At 51.2% G+C, this 15864-nt stretch overlaps 1 protein-coding gene across 1 annotated transcript; it reads right to left on the minus strand.

The window, feature by feature from the left end:
* Window positions 1–9478: 9478 nt before the first annotated feature.
* Window positions 9479–15438, minus strand: FOXI3 (forkhead box I3). Its single transcript, XM_019426966.2, has 2 exons — window positions 14640–15438; window positions 9479–12012 (listed from the first exon to the last, which is right to left on the minus strand). Exons 1-2 carry the CDS (start codon window positions 15361–15363, stop codon window positions 11393–11395), a joined length of 1344 nt encoding a protein of 447 aa, XP_019282511.2. The 5' UTR covers window positions 15364–15438; the 3' UTR covers window positions 9479–11392.
* Between the last annotated feature and the right edge of the window lie 426 nt (window positions 15439–15864).

Below are 15864 nucleotides of genomic sequence, written 5' to 3' on the forward strand. Positions count from 1 at the left end.
TGACAGGTGGTTTACTTTTAGCTGGCAGGAGTAACTCCAGACCTCAACAATTCTGCCTAGGGTATATGCTAATTCTCTAAGCGCACACTGCAGGTTTTATGGGCTGGTAATTTACCATTTTATCGTCTCCCAGGACATCGTGCTAGTACTCCCCATTAGTGACATAACAATAATGAACAGCAAGAAGTGACTAATCATACCTGCTTTTACAAGATATATATTTGGGAGGAAACAAACAAAAAAAAATAAATCTTTAAAAACATATAGGGCCACGACTAATGAAGTTTCTGTAGGACATAATCTGCAGCATGACAAATATCCACCCAAAGTGAAAAACAAATTTGAGCAATCTGTACCCTCTATAACAAAAAAAAAGAAGCCCTTACTTGATGGGTCAACATACCTGCTCCGAGGGTGAACCTACAATCTGACATCTTTGAGTGGAGCCCAGAGAAAGAGAAAGCTCTCTAGTTCCCTCCCAAGTGGAGTAGCTCCTTCCCTGTCTCGATATATACATGTTGCTTGATGTGTCCAACGCAGATTGGAACAGAGAATGGAGCCTATGGCAAGTTGTTACTGGAGGATGATTGAAGCTATTAAAAATTGTTTAAAGTTTCTTGATTTATTATGAGAGAGACAGAGGCAGTGTGAGTAGAGGAGCGGCAGAGAGAGAGAGGGAGACAGAAAATTCCAGGCAAGCTCTGTGCCACCAGCGCAGAGCCCAAAGCGGGGCTTGAACTCACAAAGCTACGAGATCATGACCTGAGCCGAAACTGAGTCTGACCCTTAACCCACTGAGTCACCCAGGTGCCCTGAATCCTTGTCCTTAAATAGCACTTTTATTATTTTATAAGGACCGCATTTGTTTAGATTTTACCCAAATGTTCATCACTTTCTTTGCTCACCATCTTTTCTTACATTTCTTCACAGATGTTTTCTTTTATTTTTTTTTAATGTTTATTTATTTATTTTGAGAGAGAGAGAGAGAAAGAGAGCGAGCACACGTGCACACAAGCGGGGAAGGGGCACACAGAGAGGGAGGGAGAGAATCCCGAGCAGGCTCTAGGCTATCAGCAGAAAGCCCCACTCGGGGCCAGACGTCATGAACCGTGAGATCATGACCTGAGCTGAAATCAAGAATTGGATGCCACCCAGGTGTCCCAGGTGTTTTCTTTTTTGCTGAAGTAAATCATAGGGATGTTCTCTCAGTGAAGTTCTGGTCATACGCTTCCTCAGTCTTTATTTATACAGAAATGCTTCATTTTGCCCTTGTACTTGAAAGATAGTATGTTTTCAGGACACAGATATCGAGGTTGACATTTGTGTCTCTCAACTCTTTAAGGATGTTATTCCATATCATTTGGCCTGGGGAGGATCTCTGTTTAAATCATCTTCCCAGGGAGGCCTTCCCTGACCATCCTATACGAAGTGGAAATTTCTCCACACGCACTAGCCCCTTCTTCGGCTTTTCTTGTCTCCACAGCCGGCACCAAGAGTGCAGACAGGTCCAGGGCCCCTATTCGCACAGAAACCAACCACTGCTCCTCCCGGAGCACAACTACAGGGCTCTAGGCTGTGCCCTATGGAGACCTATCCATGGTACCTACCATTCTCTATACCTACAGGGCACACTTACCCACAGATCTGCAACCCTTCTCAAAATTTTGGAGGCCAATTGTGTTTCGTAATACTGAATTTTTCAAATTTTGGAAAGGAACAGGATACCTGTACCAGATTTTATAGACCACCGTGGTTCCAGGGACAGCATCTCCAATCACATCCGTTAACATTTGCACTCTCAGATAGGAGACTATTCTCGCCATTGTGTGTCCAGCCCAGGGCACGGGGCCTAACAAAAAGTAGCTGCTAAGAAATATTTACTAAGTGGCTAAATTAAATCTTTCACCCACATTCTGACACCTCCCAGATTTATGTGGCCAGCCTGGCCCCACCTCCTGATCTCAGCCTAAGGGCTTCAGCTCCTGCTGGAAAGGTCCTCCCGGGTGACCCACAGACAGTCGCTCCTCTTCTGAAATGTCCTGATCTGGTAAACACCTCACCCTATTGCTTCAGGCAGAACCCCAACAGTCATCTTGGAGTCTTCCTTCTCCCTCAACCACCACTCTCAGGAAATCACAAAGCCTCCCCTTCCTACTTTCTAAATGTGTCTGAGACCTCCCACTGTTTCCTTCCCTGTAGTCCCTACCTTACTGCACACTCCCATCACCTCTTGCTTGTTTTTCTACAGTAGCATCCAGAGGGGTCTGTCTTAGGAGATCTTGCCCTTCCAGAGGATTCTCCACAAAGAACTCTATTTGAAGTACAAATTTCATTTTTTTTTAAGTTTATATATTTTAGAGAGAGAGAGAGAGAGCACAAGCAGGGGAAGGACAGAGAGAGAGGGAGAGAAAGAATCTCAAGCAGGCTCCACACTGTCAGCGCAGAGCCCGACTTGGGCCTCGAACTCACGAACGGTGAGATCACCACCTGAGCTGAAACCAAGAGTTGGATGCCTGACTGACTGAGCCACCCAGATGCCCCCAAATTTCGTACTTAAAGTGAAATTTGATCCATGCCTATCTGTTCTGTTCTGCTCAGTTCTATTCTCTGGACGGCTTATTAGACTAATAGATTCACCTCGCGTGTCCCCCACTGCCCTTCCTCACCTGAAACTGCAGAGTGCCACCTGCCTCCAAATACAGCTTCTCTCAATTCCCCATGGGAACCGTGGCCTCTCATTTCCAGCCCCCGACTCTGCTTCTGCCCCCACCCAACACCTGCTGCCTCCCTCTCTTCCCTGTTCACCTCAGCAACTCCTACTCCGGTCAGGGTTTTGACGTCTCCCATGAGATTCCCATGGCACCCCACACTTCTCTGATCAAGGCACTCGTCGCCCTGCTGTTCTCCCCTCTTTGCTTCTCCTCCGCTAGAATGTAAGCGCCATGCTTACAGGGACCTTGATTTTAGCCGTGCCTCCTAGGAGGTATAGGAAGTGGTCAGTAAAAATCGCTGAACGGAGGAAGGGACGCTAAATTTGGAAGCATCAGAATGAGCCGTGATGCTGCCCTTTCGAGGAACTGAGCACATAAGATGCTGGAAAGGAGGATTATTTACCACACGAGTGCCAGCAGCGTTATGACTTCGTCAATGCTAATAATCCTGTAAAGGTAGGACGTGTATGTTCTCAGTAGTTCCTGAGCTAGGAAACATAGATGTAACAGGACGTTGGAACACATCCCGAGCAGGCGGTGGACGTTGCTAGGGTTCCGTGGCCGACATTGCTTTTGTAAGTGGCAGTCATTGTTGTTAATCCCATGGAAGGAAGGTTTTCTAAAGCCTTTGCTGAAGTAGCAATTCTTTGGCTTTTACCACCAGTAGGCAAGGAGGTGTGCAGGGTAACAGCGGCTATGGGTGTTTTTCCCTTCCCCGAACCTGCTGAAGGGGAGAACTTGAAAGTCTTCTGGATGAAATGAGAGCAGGGGGCAGCTGTTGCCTACTGATCAAAGACTGCAGGTGTTTGGCTGAGACTCGTTGCCAGGAGAATGCAGGGGAGGTAGGAACGCGGAAAGGGGGGAAGTGATGTGTGGGGGGACGGTTGGGCTCTAAATCCAGGCTGAACATAGCAAAAATTCTTGGGGTTTTGCCCATCTAAAACCAAAGGACAAAGACAACTTTTTCCATTTTATGTACTGAGGGATGCCACAGTCAGCAAGTGAGGTACATCATAAATGAGTATTGGGAAAATGGATGCCCCATGCCTTGGTTTCCCCAAACAGGAAGGAGGAACAATGTGCTTTTTTTATAAGATCAATTAGACAATCATTTCTCTCGGACATAGGCTTTCTTCGTATTATTTATTTTTAGGGGCGGCTGGGTGGCTCGGTCGGTTAAGGAGCTGACTTCGGTTCAGGTCATGATCTTCCGGTTCACAAACTCGAGCCCCGTGTTGGGCTCCGTGCTGACAGTTCAGAGCCTGGAGCCTGCTTCAGATTCTGTCTCCCTCTCACTGCCCCTCACCTGCTCGCACTCTGTCTCTCTCTCCCCCAAAAAATAAACATTAAAAAAAATTAAAATTTATTTATTTTTAAAGATTTTTTAAATGTTTTTTTATTTATTTTGAGGGGGGCAGTGCAGAGAGAGGGAGAGAGAGAGAATCCCAAGCAGTTTCTGCACTGTCAGTGCAGAGCCTGATGCGGGGCTCAAACTCACAAACCATGAGATCGTGACCTGGGCCGAAATCAACAGCTGGACACTCGATCGACTGAGCCACCCAGGTGCCCTTAGGCTTTCTTTTTAAATATGGAGGAGACAGACCTGAGGGTGCCCATGCTGGCTCCTGTTCCTCTGCTCACCTCTCATCCCCCAGAAATGATCTCATTGAAATAATGCTTTTGTTTTATTTTTAAGGCACAGATTTAGTTACAATGGGAAGAAAACTGTACAAAAGGCAGCTTGAAGGGAGTTGGTGGAAGAGGGGAGGGTTAGAAGCTCAGGGACAACTGCTCCAAAGGCCCGCCTTTGAGCAGAAGCTTGACAAGATCCGGGGCATTAAGCTTGTGCAGCAGAAGGCATAACTGCGAAGACCCTAAAACAGAAGAGTCTGGAATGTTTGAGGGGCTCCAAGCAGTGAATGGCTGGAGCCCAGTAGAAGGGGGATGTGGGAGAGGGGCAGGACCTAGTTCATGCAGGGCCACAGACGAGCTTTGGAGTTTGCTAGTAATAGATGTTACAGAAAGGTTCTAGGCGGGAAAGCAATATAATCGTTATCTGTTGTTTGAAAGATTACTCTGGCTTCTGAGTAAAGGATGAGCTCAGAACAGCAGGGGTGAGGGCAACGTGAATAGCAGGGAACTAGGGGTTGAGGCCGGGAGCCAGGTAGGAGGCTGCTGCGACCTCTGGGCACAGACCTGGTGACACAGGTGAACAGGGCTGAAGTCATGGGCTGGAGACCAATTTTGAACATGAGAGCCAACAGTTCTTTTCCCGGGCTTGGATGTGGGGTTCGAGGCAAACAGAGGAAGCAACATAAGAGCTGGTCAGTGTTCGATATACTTAGGGACAGACCGGTGAGTGAGCTGGAGTCCACGAATATGTGACTGTCCCTTTCCTGTGAGATTTCCTCAGCTTCCGGCAGCCGGCTGTTTGCCAACCTTAGTCTGTTTTTGCCTTTCTGTAATATGAGGCTAATAATACTCACCCTTCAAGGCTACCGGGCAAAGGCTCCTCCTTTCTGAGGAGAGACAGGAGGAAGCTCTGGGAGTGGATGCTAAGGCCCTTCTCAAGGGTACTGTGGGGCAAGCACACAGATTCAATACAAAATAGATATGTTAACCCTCTCGACAGCGCTGTGAGGCGGAGATTGATTGCTTTTGTCCATTTTGCTGAGGGGAAGACTGAGGCCCTGAGAGTTTGCATGTCTGGCCTCAGTCGCGGTGCCTGTGGGCCGGCCCAGACATGGAGTTGGAAGTGGGCAGCTAAGGAACAGGGTCAGTTGGCATCGTCCTTGGAGAAGAGGAGGGAAAGAGATCCTCTTGCTTGTGAATGCCCCAACCCCCACCCCGTTCCGATCCCAGATCCCAGTGAGGAGCAGGAAGATCCTGGGGCTGTGCTTTGCTTAATGCACATCAGGAAGGTAAACTGGGAAGGAGAAAACCCCAACACGGCAGGTAACCTTCTGTGAAGTGCGGAGCAAAGAAGCCAGGCTCCGCTCCCACCTCAGGTTGGGGCTGAAAGCTGGCGACCAGGAGAGCTGATGCACAGGCACCAGGACGGAGCTCACACAGGCCAGGCCCCAGGGCCTTGAAGACAGTCCACCTGACTACGGTTGCTTCTGTCGCTTCTGTCAGCCCAGAAGCATCCCTGCTGTGGGTAACCCCTGGTCCTGGTCTCCCGGCACAGGCTGCAGGTCGGGGAAGGAGTGTAGGCAGGATTCTGGGGAACCTCCTGCCGCTCTTCCAGAAGGTGAAACCGCTCATCTCCCTCACTGGACGCTGGCAGCCAGTCGGGAGAGCACAGGCCGACCCTGTGGATCCTCTGTACCCTGCACACATCTGCTCTGGCCCTCAGACGTGCTCGCTGAGTGTCCAGGTGGGTCTCAGTCATCTTACTGTCCCCAATGCCCAGCACCGGGACTCTTGCCCAAAGGGATTTGCTGAGTCAGTGCGTACATTTCCTGAGTCCAAGGTTCCAAACCAGCGTCTCCAATGTCTGGCTTCCCTTGGCAACTTCAGAGCCCAAGATGTGGGCCATTGACTTAGCTGCTGGCTGATCCTGCAAGGGAGGACATGTCAAGGAAAAACAACTTCCCTTCCCACTGCTTACCTTCCTGTAGCCACAAAAAGGGAGCCCCAGATACAAAAACCAACCTCAAGGAAATGCCTGCAGGGAATGTCACTGAGTGGGTGGGGGTGGGTGGCAGGGCAGGAGCCTGGGTTCTGAGCCCCCAAACCTGCAACCAATAAGCTGTGTGGCCTTGGGCAAGTCATTTAACCTCCCTGTGCCTCTCCTTTCTCGTCTTCAAAAGGGAGAGACAGGGGCACCTGGGTGGTTCAGTCGGTTAAGCATCCGACTTCGGCTCAGGTCAGGATCTCGCGCTCTGTGAGTTTGAGCCCCGCGTCGGGCTCTGTACTGACGGCTCAGAGCCTGGAGCCTGTTTCGGATTCTGTGTCTCCCTCTCTCTGACCCTCCCCCGTTCATGCTCTGTCTCTCTCTGTCTCAAAAATAAATAAACATTAAAAAATAAAAATAAAAAGAGAGAGACAGACTAGTTTAAGGGCAGGTAAGTCCTGACATCACATAACCTGACTTTGAATCTCTGGCTTCACCACTTACCTGCAGCAGCTACTTAAAGAGTTTTGACCATGGCTCTGTTATTAAACAAACTCTGTGGTCCTCAGCATTCTCATTGGTCAAATGAATATTAACAGTGTTTCCTCGGGGTGCCTGGCTGGCTCAGTCAGTAGAGCATGCGACTTTTGATCTCAGGGTTGTGAATTCAAGCTCCGTGTTGGGGGTAGCGTTTATTTAAAAATAAAACAAAACCCTATGTCTACTTGATAGAGTTGTTGCGAGTTTAAGATAGCTGTTGATTACATTCAATATATTTATCTTTCTATATTTTAGGACAATGCCCAGCACCTAGTAAGTGAGTTATTATTATTGTAATTTTTGCCTTTTTTAAAATAATAAAGGACTGCTCTCCAGGCCTCCTGGGTTTTTGGTGAGGATCCCCAGACATCATGAATAAAAAAGCAGAGAGGAATTCAGTAGGTAGCTGGTCTTTTTGACCTTTTTTTTGTTTTCAAATCTGACAGGAAATTCCTTCCTTCTCCAGCCCTGCCCGCCACCCAGCCACGCACCCCAGCTGACCACTTTCCATGACAAAAGGCCAGGTCACGTGGGCAGCCGGTTCTCGGCCCCAGAACCCGCAAATCCCTGCCTCAGGTAAACCACTGGGAGTTTCTTCTTTAAAAGCCTCTAGGTTTTTAGCTACTAGAGCAGCTAAAGAAAACCAGTTAGACCCTGTGGACTTAGCCTCTTTCCAAATTCTGGGCAGTCGCAGGGAGGAAGAGAACAGCTTTAGTGATGTTCCTCATGGCCAGAGCTTGGCCCACTTTGCTCTGGGAGGGGCTTGTCAGGGCCCTGGGAGCTGGGGAAGTTGGGGTGCAGTTCCTGAAGCCTCTTGGCCCCCCTTTCCTAATAAGTTTGAGAACAAGATTAAGGTTCTCAAAGTGTCCAGAAGGAAATGTGAATCCGGTGTAGTAGTTTTTAAAATTCTCCTTTGGCCCTGTCTTATTCTGGAAGGTACACTACATCCCAAAAGGCTGGAAGGCGGCTGCCTTCACTTACTTATACATGTGCCCAAATGGCCTCAACCTGGGCTGCAACTCGACGTCAGTCCCCTGGTCCCTGGCCACCCCCAGAGAACGAAGGTCACTCATCTATAGGCCAAGGGAGCACATCTTTCCCTCTGCACTGTCCCAAACAACAGAACGTGAAATCTAGCTCAGATCCAGAATGTCTGACCTGGTTCTCAGGCAGACAACGTCACAGATGCAGGAAACTGGTGCCAGCTGTAGGGCTGGTACAGACTTTGACCTGGAAATCTCACAGGCACGGGCAGCTTCGTCGGGTAGCCTTGGGTCCCATGCCCAGCAGGAGGCAGTTCCCTGATAGAGACTTGCCCACCTTACAGCTTCTTCAGTCCCGGGAGTGGAGACTGAGCGGCCCTGCCACCCTCCGCGGCTGTTCAGCAGGAGAATGACGCGGATTCTGCTCTTCGCCTTTGTCCTCATAAATGCCATCATCCTGGCATTTCATGCCAACCACTCAGATCTAGATACTTCCAAATACGGGTTACTCATGTGCTTTTTGCATGCCTTTCTTTCCAAGAAATCCTTATGTCTGTCTCCATTACCGCACCCCCCCCAACCTCCGACCATGCCAAAAAACAAACAAAAACAAAAACCAAAACCCAAAACTCGGGTAGCTTATTGTTGGTCGAAATTATTCCGGCCTAGGTCTCTATTAATAGAAATAATTAGATGTCAAGAAGGAAGCTGCCATAAACAATCTATAGTCAGCAACTAAAATATTGAAGGAATCTACCTTCAGTGTGACAGGGCAAACCAGTGGATCTCAGTCCTGAGAGCAGCTGATTTTCTTTAGAAGAAAAGGCATCTCACAGGACAGAAACTGTCCTACACCAAAAACCCAGAGGCCTCCTTCATCCAGGGCTCAACAACTAGCCCACAATTTTCCAATTCTGGGTGTTAGTCTAGATCAGTGGTTCTCAAGCAGGGTTAATTTTGTCTCCCCCCAACTGGCCAGGAACATTTGGCAATGTCTGGAGACAGGTCGTCACCATGTGGCCAGGGCCAAGTGGAAAGGAGGCACTTCTAGAGTCTAACGGGTAGAGACCAGGGAGGCTGCTAAATACCCTGTGATGCACAAGGCAACCTCTACAATGAATTACCCAACCCTAAATAGCGGTAGTGCTGAGGCTGAGAAACCCTAGTCTAGAAACCTCGTTTTCCTGGTTTCTTCTAGATGGGGGCCCAGTCTCAATAGTTTCCTATTTCCTTGGCAGTGTGCAGTGATGGGCTGCCTGTGGTCCCATTGAGGGCCACCACACCCAGGGCTGCGGAGGCCACCTGAGGACTACTGCCAGCTGGTGAGACCTCACAGCACCATTTCATTCTGGAACAGAAGTTGTCTGGTACACTTAGGTTGGTTGATCTAAGACAGAACTGTTACTCTGTTAAAATCAATAAAATGCTCACATGCCTATAGACCATCCCCAAGAGTAACTGTTTTGTTCCAGCCTTTCAGACGTGGGCAGGTGGGACCAATCCAACGGGAACATCATTTGCTTTTGCTCTCAACAAAGTCCCTGTAGTGGCTTCAGTGTCATGCCCCTTACATCTCTATTCCTTTAGGACAAAGACGCTGAAGACAGAAAAACAGGAACGCGTAAAGGTGGCCAGAAATCATCCCACTTAAGAGTTTATTTCATGTGATTCTCAGCATGCAGTGTACTTTCTTGGGAAAAAAAAAAGTTTTTTTGTCCCAGTTCACATTATAAATTAATTTACAAATATAGAACTGTGTTAGAAATATTTATAAAAGTCCCTACGATTTTTCACATAGAAAAATATCCACAGAAACGGTTTTTTTGTACACACAATCTGGGGGGTAGGTAGTCTCTTTGGTTGTCTTCGTCCATAATATTTAAAAAGTAACGGTGATGTTATTTATACCTCGATAAAACTTTAAAAAATAGTTTTCTGTATTGTGTATTTCAAAATAAAAATTTAAAAGCAACGCTGTGAGTCTTAAAAAAGAATACACAGGGAAAAGTTAAAAATTTTTTTTTACAATGTACTTACTTACGTTCCGTTTTCTAAAAAAAAGTAAATCCCCAAACCAGCAACTCTCCTATCAAAGATCCAACAACAGGGAACAAAGGCAACTCAGGACATTATCAGCTGTTCCAATGAAATCAACAATTATCTACATTTTAACTAGCACTTTTTGGGTGAGTTCAAAAGGTGGCTAAGGATCTGCCAAGGACCAGACACTCAGCTGGGCACTGGGAGGGTGACCATAAAAACTATTCAAATGCAGGTACCTCTTGAGAAGTAAAAGGGAGTGCTAAAAAATAAATTATATTAAAAAATTTTAACAGACGGTTTATTAAGAAACTATAAAAAAATTCCATTTCAAAACTATTTTTTAATAACATTCTAATATTGTCTTAAAAAAATGAAAGATCTAGGACACACGCTAAAAGGGACAGGACACCAAGTTAACTAGGACAATGGTCACCCTGGGCATATGGCAGCAGAAGGCAGAGGGAGGTGTCTGTCCTTGATTGCTCAGGAGAACATCTGAAATGGTCACTTATTTCAATCTTTGGTCAAATGAGATGTAGCTCATTCCCACCCCCTGCACACTGTGTCTGCCTACGGATAACGGCACCTTTTGTTTCTCAGGACCAGAACAAATCTACCAGCACCAGCTCTGGAGCCAGACTGCCCGGACCTGATCCTGGCTCCTCGACTTCTGTGTGACCTCTTGGGAGATGCACCGGCCTCGTATAGAGAGCACAGGGACAGTAATAATACTGATCTCCCAAGGCTGCTGTGGGATCACACGTCGAGTGTGTCTGAAACGGCACTCCGCACAGAGCTTGCCTGGGCAGTTCTACTGCTGTTAGTATCCACCGGGTCCCAGAAGCGGAGCCTCAGCAGAGGTGATTTGTGAGCTGGATGTAGCTCGGAGGATTTGTGGTGTTTCCTGGTACAGTATTTTAAGAACTTTAACTGGTGGCAAAGAAGGCAAATGGAGGTTTTCTAAAAAAAAAAAAAAAAATCCAGACACCTGACTTTTCCAGAAAAATCAAGATGCTGCCAGGCAGGAAAGAACTAGCTGCCCACAGCGGCCTTCGGCTGGTCAGTCGCGACCGCTCCCCACTGCTGCAGTTACCAACTGCGACCTTTTTTCCTACCCAAGACACTTCATTCTTTTGTTTCTTAGCTGCCCCGTGGGCACATCTGAGCTTGTAACCCTGATATACAGCGATGAGCAAAACAGACGCGGTCCAGGCCCTCACAGGGCTCGCAGGTACTGGCCCAGAACAGAGGTGGCTTTCTCTCCAGGGAGGCCCTTCTCCAGAAGAAACCTGTGAAAGCTTGCTGGGCTGTAGAAAGAGTCATCTTCGACTCCCGTGCGCCTCCAGATGTGGCCAGTGGGCCCACGGGATCGGATCACCGGGGCTCCAGGGAGATGCAGAGCCTCCCTTCCTGCCCCAAGACCTACTGCCTGGGAAATCTGCATTTCACAAGATCTCAGGTGCGCATATGCAAGTCTGAGAAGCTGAGGCTGGCGAGTCCTATACCTCGGAGCCCTCGCGGGGGTAGATGAGGCTGTTGACCATGCTGAAGTTGTAGAAAGGGCTGCTGAAGGGGCTGCTTTGCCCCCCGCTGGAGCCGGCAGGGAAAGGGCTGCAGTAGGAAGGCCTCTGGCCGCCGCTGCTGGCGCCGGAGCTCAGCGGCAAGGTGTCCGGCGCGGCTTCCGAGACCGAGCTGGGGGGGAAGGCGCTGCTGGAGGGCAGCTGGGCCCCCTGGATCCCCAGGTGGCGGCCGCCAGGGAGCGCCCGCTGGGTGCCCCCACCGCCGCTGACACTCAACGTGCTGAGGCTGCTGAAGAAGGTGTTGAGGCAGGGGGTGGAGGTGAGCAGGGAGCCTCCCGGGGACGAGGCGGTACTCTTGGTGCCCTCGGGAGGCTCTGGGGACTGGGACGGCCTTAGCAAAGCCGTCGGGCTGTCTCCTTCCGGCTTCGCGGCCACTCCCGACCCCAATCCTGAGGAGAGCCCGTCTTCCGACTTTGTGGTCCCTGGGGCCGCCGCGGAGGAGCTGCTGGCTTCGGAGCGGCGCTTCCGCTTCCGACGGAAGTTCCCGTTGTCAAACATTTTCTCACAGTTTGGATCGAGGGTCCAGTAATTCCCCTTCCCTACGGGGTGGAGAAAGAAACCCAGGTCAGAGAAGGACCCAGTCCGTGCCCTCGAATTATTCACCCTCAGTCCCGGAGGGAGGACGGGCTCTCATGAAACCCTGACAAACATGCTCAGTCCCCTCTACTGGTTACATTTATCCTTCCGGGGAGGTTTTATTCTTCACCTCCAAGGAGAAATCTTGAACCCAGATGTTCTGGCCACTTCCACTCTCTCCTGGCAGTACCTGCTACTTAAAATCGCGAGACCTAATTCTAGGCCCAAGACATTTTTAATGCCCCAACACCTCCCCCTCCAGACTCATGGCGTGCGCCCTTGCAAAATCCTGGTGCTACTTAAACGTGAGCCTACATTTCTAGATTTATAAAAGCAGGCATGAGATTAATACCCATTTTACAGATTGGCCGTGAGGGTTCTGGTACCTGTTATTATTATTTGCTCAAAGGGTACAATATTTGTCCCTTAAAACAAAATCACTCCACCGGAAAAAGGCAACCTCAAATACCACAGTCATTTGTCTTGCCAAACAAAAATCACAAAAGTTATTACTGGGTAGTCAGTTGTTTTCACACCACCTTGGACAACGTGTGTTCAGGGGACAAGGGAGCTCCTGGAATCTACATCCCTCCCTCCCTCCCCTTCAACAGGAGGTGCCCCAGGTCTCTTCCCAGCTTTTCCTCCACCAGCAAATCTCAGACCAGAGCCCCATTTAGTGCATGTGGTGCTAGCCTTCTGCTTAGAAAATCCCCCTCACTATCTAGCATAATTGAGGGAAAAAAGATCCACCCTCTTGGAGGATTTTCTCTCTCAACAGCTTTTATCACTTCTGGTAAACAGAATCTTTGGCATTTGAAAAGTACTGGTAAGCACTTGTCTTGTAGAGTGCTTTACACGGGCAACTTCAGTTGCTCCTCTCAGCTCTGTGGAAACAGGCCACGTTGGTTAGTAACCTGCTGTGTTCCCAGTTAGCAATGGTAGAGCTGGGCTTTAAGCAGGCTGCTTCTAGACTCCACATTCTTACCTAAACACTGTGTTAGGTTGCCTGCGTGAACTAGCACTTATTCCTCCAAACCCAGGATCTTCAGTAACACATTTTTTGCAAATAGGTGCAAAAAAATTTTTCTTTATTCATACAACTGCCATCTGAATACCAGCACCTGTACCTATCAGGATATTTATATTGTGTCCCTTAGTACCAAGGGCTTTGACAAGATACTAGCTAAAGACGCTAACTTTTTAGACAGTCCAGAAGAATATACATGACCATTAACATGATAATCTCAGGTGCTTTAGGGGCCAAATGGGGAAGGTATCTAGAAGATACCTTCTAGAACTGTATGCCCTGTCCAATACAGTAACCACTTGCCACACATGGCTGTCGGGCACCTGAAAAGTGGCTCGCTAGGCCAAAGTGCCCTGCAGAATCAAGCACACACAGGATTCTGAAGACTTAATATCAAACAAAAAGCATAAAGTATCTCACTAATAGCTTTTATATTCGCTGTTGAAACAATATTTTGGGTTACTTAAAAATAATTCCACCGGCTTCTTTTTACCTTTTTAACGTGGCTGCTAGAAAATTTGCATTCACACATGGTTTGTACCGTATTTCTCTTGGAAAGCACCGCTCTCAAGTGCTTTCAAGGTGCGAACGCTCCAGAGCATTTACACAAAATCCTGCATCTCTTTTTCCTATCACACCTCTGTCCCCACCTCCTCTGTCCCCAGCTCCTTCTGAAAACCTCAAGTAGAATCCTGTTTTCTCGTTTTTTTTTTGAGCTTTTCTTCCGCCTCCACTGCTCCCGTAGAGGAAAACCACTCACAGCGCTCCACTGTAACCCAGCCCTCCTCACCCGGGGGGCGGGGGGCTCGGATCAGAAATGCAGCACTCTTGGGGTTTTCATTTTTACATTTCTAAATAGTGAAGGCACCAAACCACACTCTGTAGGACCCAGCTTTAGTTCTCGGATTCCTCTATTCCCTGTCCCCTGATGCCTGTGCCACGACTTCAGTCGTCTCTCTCAAGGCGGGCGACTACTTCACGAAGGACACAGAGAGGACCCTGGTGCAGGAAGAGGGTCTGTTAGGACCCCGGTGCAGAAGGACGTGTCTCCAGGGGCAGCTGGGACGGCCGGCTGTTGGTCGGTCTCTCACTACCTATTCCGTGAAATGTGCCGGGCTCTCAGCTCTCCTGAATCCCTTTATAGTCGTCCCTTATCCGAGAGCCCACGCGTGTTCCTATTCCTAATCTACCTGTACCTCGGTCCCTCCCTTCCACTGGCACCCAGGGGTGGCTTCCCGTTTGAGGATACTGGCTTTTTTTCGTTTTTCTCTAACCGGCCAGCCTCTGCGCGTGTGTGTGGTGGGTGTGAGTGGGTGCAAGGGGCGAGCCCCCCACCACCGGGCCCCCGCGCTCGTGGGTCCTCTGATAGTTCTCTTTGTCCTCCGGTTTACCCCCACCCCAGCCAGACGAGGTTCGGGGTTCGGGCGGTTGTTCCGTCCGCTCTGGCTCCCAGTCCCAGTTAGGAAGAGAAGACTCCGCATGGAGCTCCATCCAAGTCGGCCCCTGCCCGGGCGCCGCCTCCCCGCCCTCCCGGCCGGGGAAGCACCTGTCCGGCGCCCTCACCTGGGTCGTCCTCGTCGCGGGGCACCTTCTTGAAGCAGTCGTTGAGCGACAGGTTGTGGCGGATGGAGTTCTGCCAGCCGGCCTTGCTGCGCTGGTAGAAGGGGAAGCTGTCGGCCACGAACTGGTAGATGTGGCTGAGCGTGAGCTTGCGCTCGGGCGCGCTCTGGATGGCCATGGCGATGAGCGCCGAGTACGAGTAGGGCGGCCGCACCATCTTCATCAGGTCCTCGCGGCTGGCCATGGACAGCCAGCCCAGCTCGCCGGGCGCGGCGGGCCCCGCGGGCGAGGCGGGCGCGGCGGGCGCGGGCTGCGCGAAGGCCCGCTGCGCGCAGCCGAAGGTGCCGGCGGCGGGGGGCGGCTGCAGGAAGGGCCCGGCCGCGCCCCCGGGGGGCGGCGGCGGCGGCGGCGGCGGGGCGCCCAGGTACGCGGCGGCGGCGGCGGCGGCGGCTGAGGGCGGGCCGCCCACGCCCGGCCCGTTGAGCCACAGGTAGGGGTTGGCGGCGGCGGCGGGCGGCGCGGCGTAGTCGGCCAGCCCGTAGGGCGCCCTGGAGGCCGGCGGGGCGCCCGGGGCGGCGGCGGCGGCGGGCGGGGGCAGGCCGGGCTGCGAGTACACGCCGAAGTTGTCGCCGCAGTAGAGGGCCATGTCGGCGGCCGTCGGCGGGTGCGGCGCGGCGGCGGCGGCGAGGGGCGAGCGGGGCTGGTGTCGCCGCTCGGGCGAGAGCATCCCTTTGCGGGAACCTCCCTGCGGCCCCGCCTCGGCCCTCGCTGGGCGACCGGTGCCGGGGCGGGGGTCGGCGGAGGCGCGCGGAGCGCCCGCGAGCCGGCTTCTTATAACCGTCTGCGGCGCGGCTCCTCCCGGGCCGGCCCGGGGCTGGGCGGCGGCCCGCGGGCCCGGACTCTCCACGCCCCCGCCACGCCCCACCTGCCCGCGCATCCCGGCGGAGCGCGCCCGAGCCCTCGCGCCGTGCGCCCCGCCCACCCCGCCCCTGGAGCCCCTCCTCGGCGGGCCCGGGAGTCCGGGAGCCCGGGGGAGGCTGGCGCAGGCCCGCGCCTCCAGGTTGAGGGCGAAAAGCACCCCACTGCCAGCCGACGTGTTCTGAGCACAGGGGTGGAATAAAAGGACGAATGTGGAAACCAGGAGAAGGTAACCTAAACAGTACAGCAGTTTTCTAAAAAGTGCCCAAGATGAGTTTGGGTGGCCACGCAGACCACCTGCTTAGCCCCC

This window comes from Panthera pardus, unplaced genomic scaffold (genome assembly GCF_024362965.1).
Source record: "Panthera pardus isolate Hobbes unplaced genomic scaffold, ASM2436296v1 HiC_scaffold_26, whole genome shotgun sequence".
In the NCBI taxonomy this organism is placed as follows: domain Eukaryota; kingdom Metazoa; phylum Chordata; class Mammalia; order Carnivora; family Felidae; genus Panthera; species Panthera pardus.

What these genes read in the sequence shown, in the direction of transcription:
- FOXI3 (XM_019426966.2), bottom strand. Translation starts at nt 15,363, where the DNA reads ATGCTCTCGCCCGAGCGGCGACACCAGCCCCGCTCGCCCCTCGCCGCC. An exon ending in CCGCGACGAGGACGACCCAG is followed by an intron (nt 12,013 to 14,639) that starts GTGAGGGCGCCG and finishes TCCACCCCGTAG; the next exon opens with GGAAGGGGAATTACTGGACC.